Source organism: Dipodomys ordii, unplaced genomic scaffold (assembly GCF_000151885.1).
Source record: "Dipodomys ordii isolate 6190 unplaced genomic scaffold, Dord_2.0 Scaffold57, whole genome shotgun sequence".
Taxonomy (NCBI): domain Eukaryota; kingdom Metazoa; phylum Chordata; class Mammalia; order Rodentia; family Heteromyidae; genus Dipodomys; species Dipodomys ordii.
Window position 1 is genome coordinate 7,161,016 of NW_012267273.1, and position 20,834 is coordinate 7,181,849.

At 36.6% G+C, this 20,834-nt stretch overlaps 1 protein-coding gene across 1 annotated transcript in view; it reads right to left on the reverse strand.

The window, feature by feature from the left end:
- The window catches only part of Hmcn1 (hemicentin 1), a 450,607-nt gene that overhangs the window by 56,801 nt on the left and 372,972 nt on the right, over nucleotides 1–20,834 (reverse strand). Inside the window, exons 66-77 of the mRNA XM_013021737.1 lie at nucleotides 19,597–19,793; nucleotides 14,190–14,271; nucleotides 13,713–13,849; nucleotides 13,192–13,333; nucleotides 12,051–12,195; nucleotides 11,327–11,454; nucleotides 10,490–10,646; nucleotides 7,775–7,896; nucleotides 6,969–7,133; nucleotides 5,048–5,155; nucleotides 4,363–4,500; nucleotides 4,100–4,234 (exon numbers count right to left, since the gene is read on the reverse strand). Coding sequence (XP_012877191.1) covers nucleotides 4,100–4,234; nucleotides 4,363–4,500; nucleotides 5,048–5,155; nucleotides 6,969–7,133; nucleotides 7,775–7,896; nucleotides 10,490–10,646; nucleotides 11,327–11,454; nucleotides 12,051–12,195; nucleotides 13,192–13,333; nucleotides 13,713–13,849; nucleotides 14,190–14,271; nucleotides 19,597–19,793 — 1,656 coding nt within the window. The remainder of the gene's footprint in view (nucleotides 1–4,099; nucleotides 4,235–4,362; nucleotides 4,501–5,047; nucleotides 5,156–6,968; nucleotides 7,134–7,774; nucleotides 7,897–10,489; nucleotides 10,647–11,326; nucleotides 11,455–12,050; nucleotides 12,196–13,191; nucleotides 13,334–13,712; nucleotides 13,850–14,189; nucleotides 14,272–19,596; nucleotides 19,794–20,834) is intronic.

Consider the following 20,834-nt stretch of genomic DNA (forward strand, 5'->3'; position numbering starts at 1 on the left):
TCACTTGCAGTTACAACTGAAGTCCAAGGAATAGAATGAATCTTCTTCTCTTAACCTCCCATTCATAACTCCTTCTTCCTCTCCTGAACCATAACACTCTTCATTTTTCTAGCTCTTGTCTTTTCTTCAAACTGTTATGTAGCAAAAGGGGGTCTTTCTAAAACCAAATAAGAATTCTGGTTAAACCATTGTAAGGCTTCCCATTGCATAGAGAAGGATGCGGATGGGACGTGCTTTGCTGTGCTCATCCCTCCATGCATTGGTCCTGCCCACCTGTCTCAGCTCTCTCACCATTGTCAAGCCATGTAATCATACTTCATTTTCCCACTTTTTCCTCAGAGCCACTGCAAAAATGATGTCTTTTCTCCATGGACACTCAAGCCTGACTTTGCTCATTGTTCTTGCTCCTTCCCTCCAGAGAGGCCTAAATAGTCAATAAGCCAAAATAGTCCCCAGGTATCTCCAGTATTCACCAGATCAGTCTCTTGTTCAGATAGCATGTATCTGAATCTATCATCCTTGTATTTATTCATTACCTTTTCTTGTCTATCAAAATGTAAGTGCCATAAGAGAAGGAACATGTCTGTCATGTACAATATATATCCAGTTATTGATGTTGAAAAAATGTGGAAAAACACAAAGGAACTGGATTTGTGATCAGGAAGAAAGTAAGCTTTATATATTCAAACTATGAATAAAACCCCACTATAATGAGATTCACATATGCATGGAATATTACTCTTCCATAAAGAAAAATCTGTTTACTTCATATTTTATATGATCATCTGTACATAGCTATTGGGCCTTTCTCCACGAGTCCAATTGTATGTTAATGACTAGGGTCTTACATAATTTATTATGTCCCATTGTGTGTGTATGTGTTTATTTATTTACTTTAGTCATTCAATGTGTTTACTTGTAGATTTATGGGCACATTTTAGTTACAACAAATGAGGGAAACCAAGCAGCTTATGTTCCTTTGTCTCTGGCTTACTTCATTTAACATAATTTTTTTCCAAGCCTTTCCATTTCCTTATGAATGGTACAATATCATTCTTACTGATGGATAAGCAGAATTCCATTATGTATATATACCACATTTTCTTGATCCATTTGTCCACTGAGGGACATATAGGTTTGATTACGTATTTTGGCTATGATAAACAATGCTGCAATGAACATAGTTGTATTGGTGGCTTTAATCCAGCCTGGTTTGGGGTGATTTGGGTAAATGCACAGAAGTGGAACTGCTGGGATATAGGGAAGCTCTATGTTTAGTCTTTTGGTGAACCTCTATACTGTTTTCCAGAGTGGTTGAACAAGTTTACATTAATAACAACAATGTAATATGGTTTCCTTTTGGCCATATCCCTGCCAGCATTTGATATTAATTTTCATGATAATGACCATTCTAACTGGAGTGAGATTGAATTTCAATGATGTTTTGATTCACATTTCTTTCATGGCCAGAGATGTTTATGACTTCTTCATGTTCCTATTGGCATTCTTTTTCCTTCCTCTGAGAAGTCTCTCTTTAATCTTCAGCCAATTTATTGATTGGGTTGTTGAGTTTCTGAGGGTTTATTTTGGGGGAAGATTAATTTTTTGAGTCTAGGCAGATGATCATATGAAATAATATTCTATGAAACAAGGGATATTGTTTTAGTTGCCATTGTTGCTGATTTTGTTTTCTTTTCCATGTCTTATTTTGTTAGTTTGTATTTGGGAAGGCAACAAAGGGCACACAAAAAGTGGAACAAGGATGAACAAATACAACAGTGATACTCACTGGACACTATGTGAGAAATGAACTAGAGATCCTGTGGGTGGGGAAAGACTGGGAGATAGCAAGGAAAGGGGAGACAGGGTTCAAAAAGAATTGTACTCATTACTCATTACCTGATTCATGTAACTGTAAACCTCTCTGTATATCAACTCTTCAATAAAATTAAAAAGAAAAGAAAATCTGGGGCCAGTGGTTCATGCCTGTAATCCTAACTACTCAGGAGGCTGAGATCTAAGAATTGCTGTTCAAAGTCAGGCAGGAAAGTCCATGAGACTCTTATATCCAATAAAGTACCAGAAAACCAGAAGTGGTACCGTGGCTCAAGTGGTAGAACACTAGCCTTGAGCTAAAGAGCTGAGGGTCAGCACCCAGGCCCAGAGTTCAAGCCCCATGACCCACAAAAAAAAGAAAAAAGAAAAAAGGAAAAGAAAAATTATGTCATTTGCAGGAAAGTATATGGACTTGGAGATCATCCTTAGAGGATAGGTAATGATGGCAAAAGTAATAATGATAGGACATACATTTAAAAGGAGGACTGTCTTGGAGGAGATAAATGTGTGTGTGTGTGTGTGTGTGTGTGTGTGTGTGTGTGTGTGTGTGTGTGCGTGCACGTGCGTGTGCATGTGCTTTATGCACAGAACAGTGAAACCCCATGCTATTTGAAAAGGAGGTAGGTAAATTGCTGGTTATTTTCAAAACATAGATGTTTCAATCCAGTGTTTCATAGCATATCAAAGCATTGTAGAGACAGGATGTTTTAAAAAAATGAGGTGAGGAGGTGGGGTGTGAGAATATAATGTGCATTGTACACATCTATGGAATTACTGCAATGAAACTTGTTCTTACTACTCATGTGTGCTAATTAAGATTTAACTTAATTTAAAAATTAAATAAAAAATTTAAAATCACCTTAAATATGTGCTACAATAAAGCAGATTGCTGTGGCTCCAACTTGTCCATAGGACATACAGTTTTAGATGCCAGTGGATGTCTGAATCTGGGGATACCATGAGCCCCAGATTCTTTTTCTTCTTTCTTTCTGCCTTGAACTCTGGGCCTGGGAGCTGTCCCTCAACTCTTCAGCTCAAGGCAAGTGCTCTACCACTTGAGCCACAGCGCCACTTCTGGTGGTTAATTGGAGATGAGTCTCACAGATGTTCCTGCATTGGCTGGCTTTGATCCATGATCCTCAGATCTCAGCCTCCTGAGTAGCTAGGATTTCAGGTGTGAGCACCAGCTCCTGTTTTTTTCTATACATATGCAACCATAATAATGTTGAACTTAGGACTTAGAAAATAGTAAAAAAAAACATTAATAATAAAACAGAATAAGGAAATCAATACTGTGGTAAAAGTGACATCAATGTGTGGGGGTTTCATTCTCTCTCAGTACATTTTACTGTTTTTCCACCTGTTTCTTATACTTCCAGGGGTACCATTTAATATATGTCTCCTCCTTTTTATGATGGTGGCACTGGAGGGTTGAATCAGGGCCTTGTGCTCATTGTTGCTCTACCACCTGAGACACTTCCCCAACCTCTTTTTTTTTGTTTTGCTTCAGTTGTTTTGAGACAGGGTCTCAACATTTTTTATCTAGAGCAGACTTTAGGCCATCTCCTTATCCCAAGTAGTCACGATGTCTAGACAAAAGTCTCCACAAATTGTGGAGACAATGTCACTGTGCCAACTTTTTGTTTGAGCTATCCTTGATCCATGGTCCTCCTAATGTCTGTCCCCTTTGAATCTGGAATTATAGGTGTGAGCCATGGTGCCTGGCCCCCAATATCATTATTTATATGCTTTGAGGCCATCATTAATGTAAAGAAGGATTAAACAGAAGCACTGTTCTGCTGTGATGATTGGATAACTAAGAGAGCTACTAAGGCAAAGATGCTGCCCATTACAGATGACATTTTATCCTACTATTTGTTAGAGTATACCATTGAAAATTCCAGAGTTACTTATTTCTACAAGTTTCCATTTCATATTTTCTGAAATATGGTTGACTGGTTGGCTCTGGGTAAGTAAAATCATCAAGAGCTAAAATATAGCTAAGGAAGGGACCCCTCTACCAAGTGAAATTTCACAGAAGTTAAAAGTGGGATGGATACCTCATTATTCTTAGACAATGTGAACAAAGGAAATGCATTAAACTGTCTTCTTAATAAAGGAGAGAGAAAAACAAGTAGAATAATGCAAACTAAGAAAGTTGAGAAATATTAGGGAGATACAGCATCATCACTTCAGATATATAAATATTTAGTATCCACGTGACACAGAGCGTTGAAGTCAAAGCCATGAAATATTCTGGTACCTTGGACATTTAACTTGATTTTGCCCAGGGCTGTCCCAGCTGGGTTCTGAGCCACACACATGTAAGTGCCTGAGTCCTCTCGAACAGCTCTGGTGATCTGCAGGCTGCCGCTGGGAAGAACTGCATGATTTTTGCCTGTATCATAGCGACAGAAAGCAGAGTGAAGGGAATGACTTTCACTTAAAGATCATACTGACTTCTAAACTGCAAGCCATTGAGTGGGCTGTGCTTTCCTTTTAAACAATAGAAATAGTGGTAGATACCTGAGGAGACCACATTGATGCCTTCTTTTTGCCAACCAATGAAAGGGCTGGGTATCCCTGTAGCCTCACAAGGTAGTAAAATGGGATTGTTTAGAATGACATCTAGTTCACTGGGCTGGGGCTGAATGACTGGAGGTTCTAAAAAAGCCAATAGACAAAGAGAATAGCACTAGTTAAAGGCATAGCAGTTTACTGTCCTTTTGATCTTCCTACACCCATATATACAGTTTCTAAATCTTAGCGATTTGATTATTCAAGAGAAAAGTACAGTTTGGTCCTATTACATTCCTTGTACCTTCCTAGAAAAACTGTATCAGAAGATTACAAACAAGAACAGATTATAAAAATCCCAGAAGAAAAAGGAATAACTCCCGGCCTTTCATATCCTAAGATTCTACTGTGGTTTATAATTCTAGACAGTGCCATCTTTAAAAAATAGATTTGACTTGGAAAAAAAGTCAAATGTACAACCAAACCACACCAAATCCCAAACTCAACAAGTCCTGACATATTTCTCCTTTCCTCTTTCCTTCTTCCCCTTTCTATTTCTCCCTCCTTCTCTTTCCTTTCACCCCTCCCTCCCTGGGATCAGACACTGGACTTCACACACTAGCCAAGATCTTGACTATTTAGTGATAACCTAACCCACCCAGCAATGTTTTCATGAGTAAATATCCTTCCATACCTTGGACATGAAGGCTTACATGTCGGTGTGCAGAGCCAGCTGTATTCCTAGCAATACAAGTATATCTTCCTGCATGATTTAATTGTGTGGCTGATATTTCAATTGTTCCTGAATAGAAAAAATATTTAATGTACAGTGCAATAAATTATAGCTCTCATTTTTTGTGTTTTCTTCACCCAGCAGGGTTGACTGTATTTTACTCTTTATATTATTTGTACTTCCTGAAGTGAAGAGCACAGCTTGATTTTACTATTAATAACAGCGTTCTTGGTGCATAATTTACATACCACAAACACTACCCATTGAAATGTATAATTTAGTAATTTATAGTGTATTTTCAGAGTTGAATATCTATCAGAACAATCAAATTTTAGAACATTTCCATCCTCTACTACCAAAGAAAGCTGGTGATCATTTATAGTCACTTCAAACCCCCAGCCACATGCTAGGCCATCATTAAGCTATTTCCTGTGTCTGTAGATTTGTCTTTTCTAAACACTTCCTACAGAAGGAGTCATATACAATGTGGTTTTTGTATCAACATTTCTATGAGCATGATGTTTCTGAAGTTCCTTTGTTTAATCATGTGTCATATTTTGTTCCTTTTCATTGCTACATAGAATTTGATTTATTTTTTAAAATTTTATTAAAATTTTGTATTTTTAAAATGTATTAATTTTTATTGTAAAGGTGATATATAGAAGGGTTACAATTACATAAGTCAGGTAATGAGTATGTTTCTTTTTGAACAGTGCCACCTCTTCTTTTTCTCACAGTCCATATAGAATGTTATTTTGTAGAAATAACCACATCCTGTTTATCCATTCATAGATTGATAGATATTTGTATTGTTTGTACTTTTTTGACTGTTGCTAATGAGTGTTTATGTTCATCCGCATACAAGTGATTGTGTAGAGATATACTTTCACACCTATTGCGTAACACCCAGGACTAGAGTTGTTGAGTTTATGGTAATGCTGCTTAACATTTTGAGAAAATGCTAAGCCATTTTCATAGGATAAAACCTTGTGATTATGCTGTAGGGGGTGTAGCTTGGTTTTATAATTTGAATTGTCCAGGGTCCCATGACAATTAAAATAATTTGCCTAAATACATCTTTTTCCCTCTCTATTAGAACATATATATTCTGTTAGAATAATATGCTCATACTCAGGAAACACCAGGATATTAGCTACTGCTTTAGTTCATCCCTAGTGTACCTACTCAGAGCTGGGTAGGTTTTCAGAGCATGAATTGCCAATACTTTCAGGTAGTTTATTATTTTTATCACCTCAATTTCATATGTTGCTGTATCAATAATGGTCCCCATGACTATCAAAAATTGACAATTACAGAGTCAGCATTTGACCTTTGCTGCTAAATTGAAACCAAGCACCCTGCCTTAGATTTACAGCTTCAACAACCTCCTAGAGCATATTGCCTGTCTAAGGTACTAAACGTTTTTAAGTATTTTACTTGGCCAGTGAAAAAGTATGACTTACAATTAAGAAGCAAATTGCCAAATTTTAACTTTATGAGAGATACACACATATGCCAGTGGTCATTCTCATTACATTCAGATGAGTATTAGCTATTTTCCTCCCCTTCTTCCTATTCCTTTTCCTTGACTTCTTCTTCCCCCTTCCCTTTACTTTCCTCCTCCTCCTATTCACACTTCCCTTTCCTCTTCTCTCCTTTCTTTCCCTCCTCCCCCTTCTTCAACTCCTTCTTCTATTTTTTCTTATTTTCCATACTCTCCTTTCTTCCTTAATTACATATTTGTTTGTTGTTTTTACCAGATACTTAAGTTTAGAGATCCAACTATATGTCTTTTTTACTCTGGTGAATTAAAGGACAGGTTCCACCATTCATTAGTAACCCATGCAATCAGCAGGTAAAGAATCACTGAGCCTGGTCTTACCTGAGGACAGAATCCGATAGCCATCTCCCCTGGGAAGCAGTCTTACACCATTTTTGGTCCAGTGAATTGATGGAAATGGCACACCTGAAGCAGTGCAGGTAATTACTGCTGGGGCCCGTTTGGTTACCAAATAGTCTGTGGGCTCATCAGCTATGGAAGGTGGAACTAAAGCAATAGCAAGGACAAAAAGGAAACGGTAAACATTCCCCAACACTTACACTTTTCCAAACTATACTATACTACTCTACACTACACTGACTACATTAGCAGTGAATGCTAGGTAAATAGAAAAGGAAATCCATGGACGAAGTAGTGGAATAATGAAGTGAAGCATTTGAAGACTTTTCTGATCTTTCCTTTCTCTTCTTTTTGTTCTCATTTCATTTCTCTTTTCCTTTATGATCTTTTTCCTTTCCCTCTGCTCCCCTTTCCTTCCTTTCTTTTCCCTTCCTTTTGGTGGTATTGCAGTTTAAACTCAGGACCTCACTCTTGCTAGGAGTGTGCTCTACCACACGAACTATGACATGAGCAGCCGTTTTACTTCAGTTATTTTTAATTATTTTTCAGATAGGGGCTCATGCTTTTGGCCTAGGGCTAGCATAAATGGAAATCCTCCTATTTGTGTTACTTACGTAGGTGGGATTACATATGGTTTGCCGCCACTGTATGCTTTTACTTTCTCAGGCTGGATACAAACTGCAATACTCCCAATCTCTGTTTCTCTACTAGCTGGAATTAGAGGCATGAACCTATAACCACAATAACCACCTATAATTCCTTTCTATCTACTTGCTAAGCTGTGATACCTTGGACAGTGAGATTGATGGTTCTCCTATCCTCCCCAGCATCATTTGTCACAGTGCACTTATAGCTTGCGGTGTCATCCACAGATGGGGAAATAATTACTAGTGAACCCGAAGAAAGGAGCCTAGAAGAGAAATTTCAAAGCATGAGATCCTGTCTCTGAATTCCTGTATGTTTTTTCAGCTGGTACAACACAGTGATGTGTCTTTAATTAAAAGCAATGGAGCATCTCCTTCATGTTAAAATGAGCATCATTTAGCTCATGCAAACAGTGCATCAAAGTCTTTTATATGGCAGAGGGTCACAAACTTGACATTAATGGGAAGCAGTTGGCTGGCAGGATTGCCTGAAGAGGGATGCTTGCATTTGCTGAATGCAGATATCATGATCAAACTTGCTCTCCTATGACACATAAAGTGTTGTGAGCTCAGTGAGGCTTGCCATTGTTTATTAGTCATGGAATATATTCCTGGCCCATCCAAAATGCATACCATAAATTATCCTTAAGTTGTACAACACTTTTCAGGCTATTCTTTCTACTGGCAGAAGGGAAACTTCTGTGTGTCTCTTTTATTTCACCTATGTCCTTATTTGTGATGGCCCCTTTGAGAATGTATAGTATATGCACTTTGTGTGTATATACGTATATATATATATATATGTGTGTGTGTGTGTGTGTGTGTGTGTGTGTATGTATGTATTATACCCTATGTACACAATATAGTATATCTGTCTATCTGCATCTGTATTCTATACCATACATCTCAGCCATCTGTTTCTTCTAACCATTTCAAAATTAAATCAATCTGGATCTTCAAATGCTTAGGAGTTTTTAATGACAACACACATACACAATTTAAAATCAATATAAGTAAATATTGACTTTCTTCAAAGTGTACACTGATAGAAATATTTGGTTTAATGGAAATATATTGACATAACTTTTTATTCATCTTCTACATTATGTCCTTTTAAGTTATTCTCAATGTCAGAAAATTAGAAGGGTGAGAAAGAGTGCTTCCATTGAACATGCCTAGCTTTAGATATCCTAGTATGTCAGATTTTTGCATCTGTCAAATTAGATCTATGACAGCATTTTTTAGCACTATAGAAAATCATTTGACAGGATAATTATCTATTAGTGCAACTGACATGTCAAAAAAGAGGTTCCCTTAAACTGCTAGAAATTCTCAATGACTCAAAGGCAAGCCTTTACAAATGCATTACCCTATTATAAACTATGATAGTAAAGCTGAAGGAATGCAATACAAAGGCAGAAAATGCTGTATTTTTCTTTCACTCATATTGCCAAAACATCTATATTGTATTTTAAAGTACAAGTATAAATTTCCTCCCTTCCCTTTTCTTCCCTTTCCTTCCTTCCACATTCCCTTCCTCCCTCCCTATCTTTTCCTGTCTTTTAACAAATGATGGTTTTATCCTTTATTTTTATGAAATTCCAAAAGGGGCTAACGAAATGAAGTAGGATTAAAATTCAATCCTACAGACCTCACTGACAGTCACTCACAGGCTTATAAATAGAAAAGTGGTTGCTTTAATTCACAAAAAATACTTTAGGTTGGAAACCTAATCTTGCACTAAGGAAAAGTATTCTCTCCTTTCTTACATCTTATATATTTGCTGTCCCCAGTGAAAGAGGTAAAATACTGGTTCTTAAAACAAATAATTGTTTCTAAACAGTAGATGGGGTTTTTCAATGAGATTTTTTTCTTTCTTTGTATTGTAAAGGTGATGTACAGAGGGGTTACAGTTACATAAATCAGGTAATGTGGACCTATCTTTTTGAACAGTTACTCTTCCCTTGTTTTCTCCCTGATTTTTCCCTCCCAATCCTCTTCCCCCACAAGTTATGTAGTTCATTTTCATCATTGTGTCTAGTGAGTATGCTGTTACATTTCTTCACCCTTTGTCCCACCATTTTTGTGCTCTGCCTTACCCTCCCAAAGACAGATTAACTTACAGCATAATACAAAAGGTACAGTAATCAAAGGAGGAAGTGCAACAAAGGAAGAAAAACACCAAAAACAAAAACAAAAACCTCTTCCCTCATTTGCAGTAATTAGAATGTGCCTATAAATCTACAAGTAATGACAATGAATGGTAAAAGACAAAAAAAATTACACTTACACATGATACATTAAATAGGACTTCAAACATTCACACAAGGCAGACATTCTTAGGAGAGGATCACAAAGGCTCAATAGCCATGTGCATATGTTCATATCATATGATGTTTATCAAAATGAACTCCAAGATATGGAAACAAAAGGTTTTTCTTTGTTGTTGTTGTTAATGTACTGTGTGAAATGATTACTTTTTTCTTTAATTTTTTTCTTTGGTTTATCCCCTGTTGTCACTATATTTGCTTTTGGTACCCTGTGTCTTATGTATGCATTTAGATGAATTGGGGAAGGGAAGGGAAACAATAAAGGACAAAGGACAAATCAATGCAACTGTGATACAATACAAAGCTTTAATACATGTCTGAAGTGATATTCTGGTTACTCTGATCTGACAAATATACACTCTCTCTATGTGTGTATATATATATATATGTATACATATATACACACACACATATATATATATATATATATATATATATATTGAAATGTCACATTGTACCCCATGACTATGTAAAATCACCATCTCAATTAAAACTGAAAGCATTTTAAAAATGAATCAATTATTCTTACCTGTATGAATTCTGATTCTGATCCACATTAAGAAGATAGCCATTTTTCCTCCAGCTGATGGATGGCTTTGGTATCCCTGTCGCCTCACAAGCCAGGGTAGTCTGGACATTTACTGTGACAGTTATATTGGTAGGACCAGGAGCAATAGATGGAGGAACTAGGACAATGTCATGGAAGCAGAAGAAAACACACTCAGCAAACAGGATGGCATTTGAAGCATCTGCTGAACTAAATTTCATCCCTGGTAACTTGTCTCATAGACATAATACCACAGAGCACTGTGGATTTAAATTGTGCTGTGATGATATAAACTATCCTAAGGGGGAAGTGTGGGTTGTGTTTGTCCACAATATAAGGTAATGTGTTTAAATAGCTTTCCATACCAAAGGCCTTTACAAACTCCCCCCCCCCCCGACTTTTTTGTTGGTCATGGGGCCTGAACTGTGGGCCTGGGTGCTTTCCCTCAGCAATTCAGCTCAAGGCTAGTGCTCTACCACTAGAGCCATAATACAACTTCCAGCTTTTTCTGATTATGTGATGCTGAGGAATCAAACCCAGGGCCCCATGCATGCGAGGCAAGCACTCTACCACTAAGCCACCTTCTCATCTCCATACCCCCTTTCTTTTAACAAAGAAACTTCTTGTTTTCATTTTCTATAGTTCATTTCAATAAATATTATTTTATATGACCAGATGCACATAGGTATTGCACCTTTGTGTTCTCCTAAGACTAATCCTCTGGTCTCACTATGTGTGAATGCCTAGAATTCACTCCTTTAAGTGATCAAAAAACACTTTTACCCAGAGCACAGATGTTGCTTTTAAGTGTATATTTACCGTGGACCTGTAAGTCTATTCTCCTACGAGCTGTTCCAGCCACATTGGTAGCCATACACAAATACCGTCCTGTGTCTGCGACATGTGCTGATTGAATATGAAGAAATCCATTTTCCAAGATGGAGTACCTACAAGAAAGATGAGTTCCCTTGAATTGGCCTTTTCTCTATTCTTTATTGAAAAGCCATTTAAAAGACTCAGTGAAATCTATTTAGGCTTTTTTCTGCTTTGGATGATACTTAACATTTGAATGACACTTGGTAGAAAAGGAGGATGTAGTATCCTGGGCATCGGTAGCTCAGGCATGTAATTCTAGCTACTCAGGAGGCTGTGATGGGAGGATTACTGTTAGAAATCAGACCAGGCAGAAAAGTCCACAAGAACCCATCCTCAATTAACCAGCAAAATACTAGATTGTAGGTGTGACTCAAGTGGTAGAGAACTAGCCACAAGCAAGCAAAACAACCATGCTCAAAGTCCTGAGCTCAAACCCTTCCCTAACAAAAGGATACAATGCAATGGTACATAGCAGACAGGCTGTGATCTTGAATGAATTGTAATCATTAGGCAGATGTAATTGTAACTATTAGCCTTAGGAATTAAGCATTCCTCTTATTGGTATGAAAAAATTAATTGTAAACATAATAATACCAATAATGCATTTACAACATTAGCAATGAAGACTTAAAGATTTCTGTTTTAGTTTATTTTCCAGAACAGTTACCTTGAATGGTCCCCAGAAAGAACAGACCCATCCTTTCTCCATGTTACCCTTGGGACTGGCACACCTTCAGTGAGACATTCCAGCACAGTCGACTTATTTAACAGAGTTACAAGACTCTCCGGGCCACCTTTTATGTTTGGAGGAACTGAAGAAGAAATAAACATAACAATCTAGTTATACTAAATAATATAACCTCCAGGAAAAGTTTGACGATGTAATGAGAGCTTTGAGTGAAGTGTTTAGTTGTGTCTACACTAAGCTAGGTTAGTATAAATAGAACTGAAGTTTAATCGATGGAGTCTTACTGAAGATACTCTATGTTTAAAAATAAAGAGTAGATGGGGAGGAAATTTTGAAATCCCTGATATGGTGTATGAAATCTAGATCTCTGTGAGAGAAACTTGAATAAGAAACTGCTCTGGTATGATGCAAATTAGAGATGATATTTCTTATTTCTCTTTGGCCAAATAATGGTCAGAGAATGTTAACACTGGAACAAGTTCACTTCAAATCAAGAACAGAAAGTGGGCTGGTGCTGCAGAAAACACATCTGTTATTCATCACAGAAGTCTCAGAACATGGATTTTGTTAATCACTGACTTCATGTGGGAAAAGAAAGACTGAATTTTAATTTTTGTATTAAATGTATTAGTTGTGTGGGTCATCTAATTATCCTGTAAAATGTCACATATTAAAAATCCAAGGGGACTATTTTTGGGAAAAAGTCTGCTTTTCTTTCTACATTTCTGGCAAGCATTGATATTTACATGTCATATTTAAGAAAATTACAGAACTCTTGGCAGTATTTGACAAAACATCAATACTAGGAACATATAGAGCATTTTCTCAAGCCACTACCAGTAAAGGTGATCTAAATGATGGTCCATTTTTCATTCAAAGACTTGGTGGACTCATTTATCAGTGGCTCTAACTTGAATAAGGGAAAATGTCTATCTCTATGTCTTTTGGAAACTGTTTGTAATATTCTGACAAGTAACAAGTACTATGTGTGGCTTTATTTTCAAAATAAATAACATAACCTGGAAGATTTACTTGATAAGCTCCTGAAAAATCATGCCATCTCTTTGAATGCCTTTGATTAAATTTTTTTAATAGTGAAACAATGAATAATCCTTCTTACCATTTACAGTGAGAATAAATTCTCTTGTGGTTTTTCCTGCAATGTTGCTAGCCACACAGGTATAATTGGCCGTATCTCCTAGATCTGCATTGTTAACTTGCAAATATCTCCCTCCAGATAAGATTCTCACTCGAGGTGTTGCCTAGACCCAATAAATAAAATTTATCATTAATTATTGTATTTTTGAACTTGAGACATCATGCTTCCTAGGAGCGTTTCTACCACTTGTACCACACCCAACCTTTCGACACTTATCACGGTGTTAGGAAAAGAGAATAAAATGTTGTTTTATAGCATTCGAGTAATATACTAGTATTTCTTGGTATTACAATCTTTATAGTAGTATCAAAATCCCTGGGAACTATTTCAATGACCTCAGGGAAGTTGAGGCATGAATATGGGCTCAGTTCCCGTGGCACAATGGACACAAGGATCCATTCACAGATATTTCTGTGTTTACCACCTCACAAAGGCTCTATAGCCATTTTTGTCTTAAAACTGAACTTCTGCAAAAGGCTTACCTGCAACTGCTCTCCATTTCTGAGCCACATAATGACAGGAGGGGGAACTGCATCCGACTTGCATTCCAGTGTCACCTGTCTGTTCTGTACCACAGTCACATCCTGGGGTTCACCAGTTCCCACAATATTAGGGGGTACTAGACATGAATGGAAGACATCAAGCACTTTTAATAAATGTAACGTAAAGCATCTGATCTATCAATAATCAACAAATGTTCATTTTGCTTGTTGGTACTGGTCAGGGATGAGGATTGGGGGCCATGAGAAGAGTGGACAGAGGGAGTAAGTCTGATACGTTATATGCACATGTCAAAATGAAACTCCCTGTAAAATTAATTGATGCTAATGAAAAGTAGAAAAATTATATTTGTAAAATATGCATTTCTTAATTTAAAACAAGTGTTATATGCTGCGTTCTGTATCGTAACTTTGGGTTATGAGCGTGTAGCTAGAACATAGGACTTGTTGCCGATTTACCATGCACTCGCACTAAGTATTCTTTGTCGTCATCGCCTGCAGGACTGGAGGCCAGACATGTGTACCTTCCTGTATCCTCCACCTACAAAACCCAAATAAGGAAATTGCACAACATTAACATGGTGTTAAATCCTATCTTGAGCAAAATCATTAAGGAAGCATAGAAACTATATTAAACTTATCATTAGTAGTAATACTTTTTATCAATATTCAGATACTAAGCAGTGCTTAACAGCTCTATTACATGTGAAGCTGTATTTTAAATAGATTTTAGTATTTGACCTAAAAATGACCTAATGCCACATACAATAGACTAGACATCCAATGTCGATTGAAGAAATACATGATAGTCTTAAAGAAGAAAGTAAAATATATTTATTAAGACAAAATATGAAGTTGTTGAAATCAAACACATCACTTTTGGTGAACAGTTTAATCTTTGGCATGACAAAATAAAATGGTAAGATGTTGTTTATAAATAAGGCCAGACTGACAGCAGAATCTACTATTATCTGACAAAAACTGCCTGGTTTCTACTGGAAGTTAACCTTCACTAGTTATGTTTTGCCTTGTACACACACAATGCAATAAGGGCACTAGGTCTAACTGGCACCATCTTGGCAACGTGGCAGATGGTAGGGAATTGCTTCTAATTAGAGTCATCTTGGTTTCTTGGTGGATGAAGGTGAAGTCCCATCCACAGTGATAGGCATGCCTGAATTCCTAGAGGCACGGGCAGGAACTTGAATAATAGGTTACTGGACCTGCCAGAACTATACCATGAACTCATGAGCACCTTTTGACCCTGCACCTTACCATGACCTTATTTAGGCCCCAACCAGCTCAGTCTCCATTTTGTGCCATGCTTCTTGTCTCCTGACACTCCTCGAGTCACTATGGCGCCCTATACAGCTCTCCAGTGGAGTAGATCAGGATTGTTGAAATAGTTTTTCTGCTCTCTCTTTACTACCCTCATGGCTCAATTTCCCAACAGTATTAAGCACATCTGAGGCTGCAAATTTTTGTGGGACATGTGTCCTCCTGAAGTCACTGGCTTTCTAATTAAACCTCTCAAAGTTGACCTCTCAAAATGTGGCATCTCTGTATCTCATGATCAAAGTCCTGTATAACAATAGCATATGTAGAGAATATGCTGGAAAATGAGTGTCCTTTCTGCTGTGAAAAATGGATTGGGTAAAAGTAGCAAAGGCCTGTTTTCATTTATTTTATTACTGAACATTCCTAAAATATTGGGATTTTTAACAATCTTGAATTGAAAATTGACTTTACAGGTTATGGAAAAGCTGCAAAAATTCTTTTGAAAAATTTAGATATAGAATGTCTGGAAAAATAGTCAAATATATTTTAGAGCAACTCTCTCCTGAGCTTCTTTTAATTAAGATTTTTTTTAAATTGTGTATCATTTCCCAGAGAATAATTTATGAATTTCTCATTATATTTTTAAAACCTCTAAAGAAAATGTTTCATTAGGAACTCTTGGTCATTCCAAATCAATATTGCCCCCTCCATTTTTCTCCTCTTGGCCAATCTTGAACCATCATACATGGCTGGCTACTCTGAACCTTTGCCTCCTCTGGGAAAGATTTTCCGCCAAACTCTTTGTGGATACCCACTGGCACTATTTGCAGTTACAATTTCTAAAATGTGCTCTGTTAATAGGGAGTTAAAAATTATAATCAATCACATGTCTTCAGATTGTTCTGCAGAATTGTTGACATGTGTTATGGCTTACAAGGAGATAGAGTATATGAACGTTTTCAATCTAGTTGGTGGCAGAATGGTCTCATTCTCCCCTGAGAATAAATTAGATAGAAGATATTTTAGGAAACTTATGTCTTTCCATACTAGAATTTGCAAAGCATCCATTATGTGCAGATAAATACAAAGTTCATTTAAGTACAATAGACTGGGGTAAGTACTAAAACAGAGCTATGTTCAAAACACAAAGATACTCTTCAATAAACTACCAGAATTCCTAGCAAGAGCAATTAGGCAAGAGAAAAACACAAAGAGAATCTGAATAGAGAAAGAAGAAGGAAAATCCCTCTTGCAGATCATATGATCCTGTACATGAAGAACCCTATATTCCATTCCAAGTTACTTGAGCTGATCTGACACTTGGCAAAATAGCAAGGTATAAAATCAATCCACAAAAATCAATAGCTTTTCTGTATGCCAACAATGAGAAGGCTGAGATTGAAATCAGGAAAGCAACTCCATAACCTTCAAAAAAATCCTAGGAACTAACCAAACATTTGACGAACCTTTATTGTAAAAACCTTAAAAATCTGAAAAAAGTAATTAAAGCAGATTCAAGGAAATAGAAAAACCTTCCATTCACCTTGATTGGAAGAATTGCATTGTGAAAATGGCAATATTGTCCAAAATAATTTACAAATTCAACACAATACCCATTAAAATTCCAATAACATTCTTCAATAAAATAGAGAAAGCAATCCCAAATTTCATATGGAATAATAAAAGATCTCAAATAACAAAGACAGTCCTTAGTAGAAAGAACAGTGTTTGAGGAATATCAATACCAAACATCAAGTTCTATTACAACGCCATAGTCATAAATAAACAGCTTGGTACTGGCACAAGAATAGGTATTAGGATCAATGGAACAGAAAAGAAGACTCAGAAATGAACCCACAGACCTATAGCAACTTAATATCTGATAAGGGAGCCAAAAACAAAAGTTGGAAGAAAGACAGCTTGTTCAACAAATGGGGCTGGTAAAATTTGCCATTCACATGTAGAAAACTGAAGCTAGATCCTTATATATCACTCTGTAACAGAATCAGCTCAAAATGTATCAAAGACCTCAATGTAAGGCCAGATACCATAAAAAATAATACAGGACAGAGTAGGGGAAACACTAGGGCTCCTTGGCACAAGTCAAAAACTCCTAAATAATCACAACAAATCAAAGACTGGATAATTGGGATTCAATTGAGCTGAAGAGTTCCTACATGGCAGAATGGGAAAAGATTTTTTTTTTTTACCAATTATGCATAAGGGCCTGATTTCTAAGATATACTTAGAGCTCAAAAAATTAACCATCCAAAATGAACCTTCAAAGAGACAACAATCCAATTAATAATTAGGCTAAAGACTTAGGGACTTCTCCAAAGAAGAAATAAGAATGGTCAATAGACACATGAAGAAATGTTCAATTCTGGCCATAAAAAATGCAAATCAAAACAACATTGAGATTCTACCTTATACCAGTTAGAATGGCTATTATCAAGAAAACTAACAATAACAAATGCTGGTGGGGATGTGGCCAAAGGAAACTTTACTATTAAACTTGATTAGTCACTTTGGAAACCAGTAAGGAGGTTCTGGGACTCAGCCCAGATGCCCCTCAGTGGTTGAATGGATCAAGAAAATGTGGTATATATACACAATGGATTTCTATTTATCCATTAAAAAGAATGATATTATACCATTCATAAGGAAATGGAAAGACTTGGGAAAAAATGTGTTAAGTGAAGTAATCTAGACCCAAAGAAACATAGGTTTCCTCTCATATGTGGTAGCTAGAATATGCCTATAAATTTATAACTAAACACACTGGATGGTTTAAAAAAATACACTAGACCATGATAAATTACACAGATCTCTAGGCATTCACCCACAGTGAGACCAAATGAGGATAAGATTCTTAGGAGAGCAACATAACAAAGGTTTAATACCTATGTGCATCAGAGCCTATAAAATAATATTTATTGAAATAAACTCCAGGAAATGGAAATGAGGATTTTTTCTTTGTTGCTGTTTTTGTCTTCTTTTCCTTTTGTCTTATTTGTCTTTGGGAGGGTAAGGGGGCACACAGCAACAGTGGGGCAAATGGTGAATAAATGCATCAGTGATACTCATTAGACACTACGTTGAAGATGAACTATACATCTTGTGGGTGGTGTGGGAGGGAAGCACTGGGAGAGGGGGTGACATTGTTCAAACAGTGATGTACTCTTTATCTGACTTATATAAGTATAACCCCACTACAGATCACCTTTACAATAACAATTAAAAATGCATTAAAAACACTAGGAGAGAATCAGTGGAATCAAGAGATGTCTTCAAAATTGCTCATATTTAATATTCTGCTTCAATGCAATTTTAATTGTCTTCTTCTTATTTCTTATCTACCTGGATTTTGTGTGTAATTTTATGTCTGTAAGACAGAGAAAAACTTGTTGCAGGGTTTTGATTCAGAAAGGGGTATGACAGCTTAACCTAGCTTTATGCAGTGTTTGGAAGGGAGATGTAAGAGGAAATGAGTGTTTGTTTGCTAGGACACTAGCTATAAACTGTGATGCAATCCATTGGCTAGACTTCACAAGCCAGGCTCAAGACCCAGCTCCATCACTGAGCAATGGTGAGTCTTTGGCAGACATATACTTAATTTCTCTGTATTTTTTCCCTGAGTTTGTAAACTGGGGGTGAAGATTCACAAAAGAATGCCAAGTGGGCTAGGAATGGGGCTCAGTGGTAAAGTGCTTGCCTAGCATGCATGAAACCCTGGATTTGATTCCTCAGTACAACATAAGCAGAAAAAGCTGGAAGTGGTGCTGTGCCTCAAGTGGTAGAGTGCTAGTCTTGAGCAAAAGTCCCAGGACTGGCAAAAAAATGTCAAGAATATGTTGCCCAAGGCTGAACACTAGACAATTTATAAAACAGCTGTCTTGCAATCTTGCGATTTTCTTTCTTTCCTCTTTGTCAGTAAAACAACAAATTACATATAACAAATTTCTTATTCTATGTTGAGCAGAGTGATGATTATGATAACAAGAGAAAAAATTGTGCCTTTTCCCTCCTTCTTTTGAAACACATATTTTTGTGACACTAGACTAGGCATAGAATGTTAGACTATGTCTTTCCCAGTATATGTAAAAGTATCTTTTTTTTTCAGCTTGCAAATGAATCTTAGGGCACAAAGAATCTGTAGTATAAAGCTTGCCTAAACTAAAGGTTGTAGTCAATTTTAAATTGATCACTGTTTGAAAATCTGTGTCTCTTCAGACATCTACACCTGTTAGTTCATATTGGAAATCAAAAGTGCCCTTTGAAGTATCACATAAACATATGTTGGATTCCATCTTGCTGGTTAAGAAGATGCTAAGAAGCTTCAGGACATGTACTAACACAGATCTGTGAAAACACTTAATAGTTAATGAGTTGGACTCTTGTTGTTTCAGAGTTTAGTATTAGTCTTCCTTCTAGACACGCCTATCATAAAAGAAATCTACCCTTAGTAAAGTTGCAGAGAATTCTGAAGTGTTTAGATGAAAAGACATAGTGTATCTAACAATTCTAATATAGTACAAGAAAGAAGTTTAATCTGGAATAACATGATTGCATAAACGTTGACACTTACTTGAGTACTAGATATTCGAAGAAGAGCCCCTCCTTGTAGAGTCTGCACCTGATCGGTGTGTGCGAGGGGCCGGCCATCTTTCATCCAGGCAATTTTAGGGGTAGGGATTCCAGAAGCAAAGCAGGAAAGTTCCAGTGGATAATTGACAATTACTGACACCTCTCCAGATCCTTCAGATCCATTAATGTGTGGTGGTTCTATGTAAAGAGATTCAAAACAATAGCAAAATAAATCTGCTCTTTGATTAAAAAAATACAGTTGATTAGAACCCAAGAAGACAATTCAGCTTAAATTTACAGTCATGTGATAAGAATCCAGAAATTGAAGTGATTGCGCCTATCTATTATAACCATTTCTCATCATTGCTCCAATTTCAAAACACTTGACATGATGACTTATGCAAAAAGCACATTAGTTAAGTCTGAGATGCACTAAAGTTTTACACTTCTATTTTTAACATTATTAGTTCACATCTTTTATTAGCTAATATTAGTTGTTGAAGGAAGAGCATAGTGACTGACATTTCTATACATAAAATGTACCCATTAACCTCACCCCCTCCATCACTCACCTCACCCCTCATTCCATCTTCTTAAAACAATTTCCACAGGTTTCACAGTTCTATTTCCATACATGTATATATGTTGACCATTTTCATCTTCATTCATCTCTTCCATTCACCTCACTCCAACCCATTGATACCTAGGCCTCCAACAATACCTTGTTTGACTTTCCTGTCATTAATGGTTTACTGACTATTACTAACAAGACTACAAAATACAATTTTTGAATAATTTTTTGAATACATTAAAAGATACAAATTGGGATCTTTTAATGAGAAAGAAAGAAGAGGTCAGGAAGAAAGAGAGCCAAATAAATAGTTCTGTAGCTCATATTGAAGTGATAGAGGTGAAAGAAAAACACATATTTAACAAATGATTGCAGGTAAAAGTATTGGGTCTTGCTTATGGATCTGGACTTAGGAGAATGATGGAAAAGTTAAAAAGAATGACTCTTAGTGACTGCTGATTGTCAGATCTATCACATGATTCAGGAGATATAGGAAATGTACCAGATTCTGAGTAAAACAGACTTAGGCTGAACATACTGACTTGGAAATGCTCTTAAATGTCCAAATACAGATGTTTATATGATTATTGCCTTTCTGAATCTAGGGCTCAAAACAGAACTAGACTAGAAATTCAAGGGTCCTCAGAGGGTAGGCTACTACTCTGGCC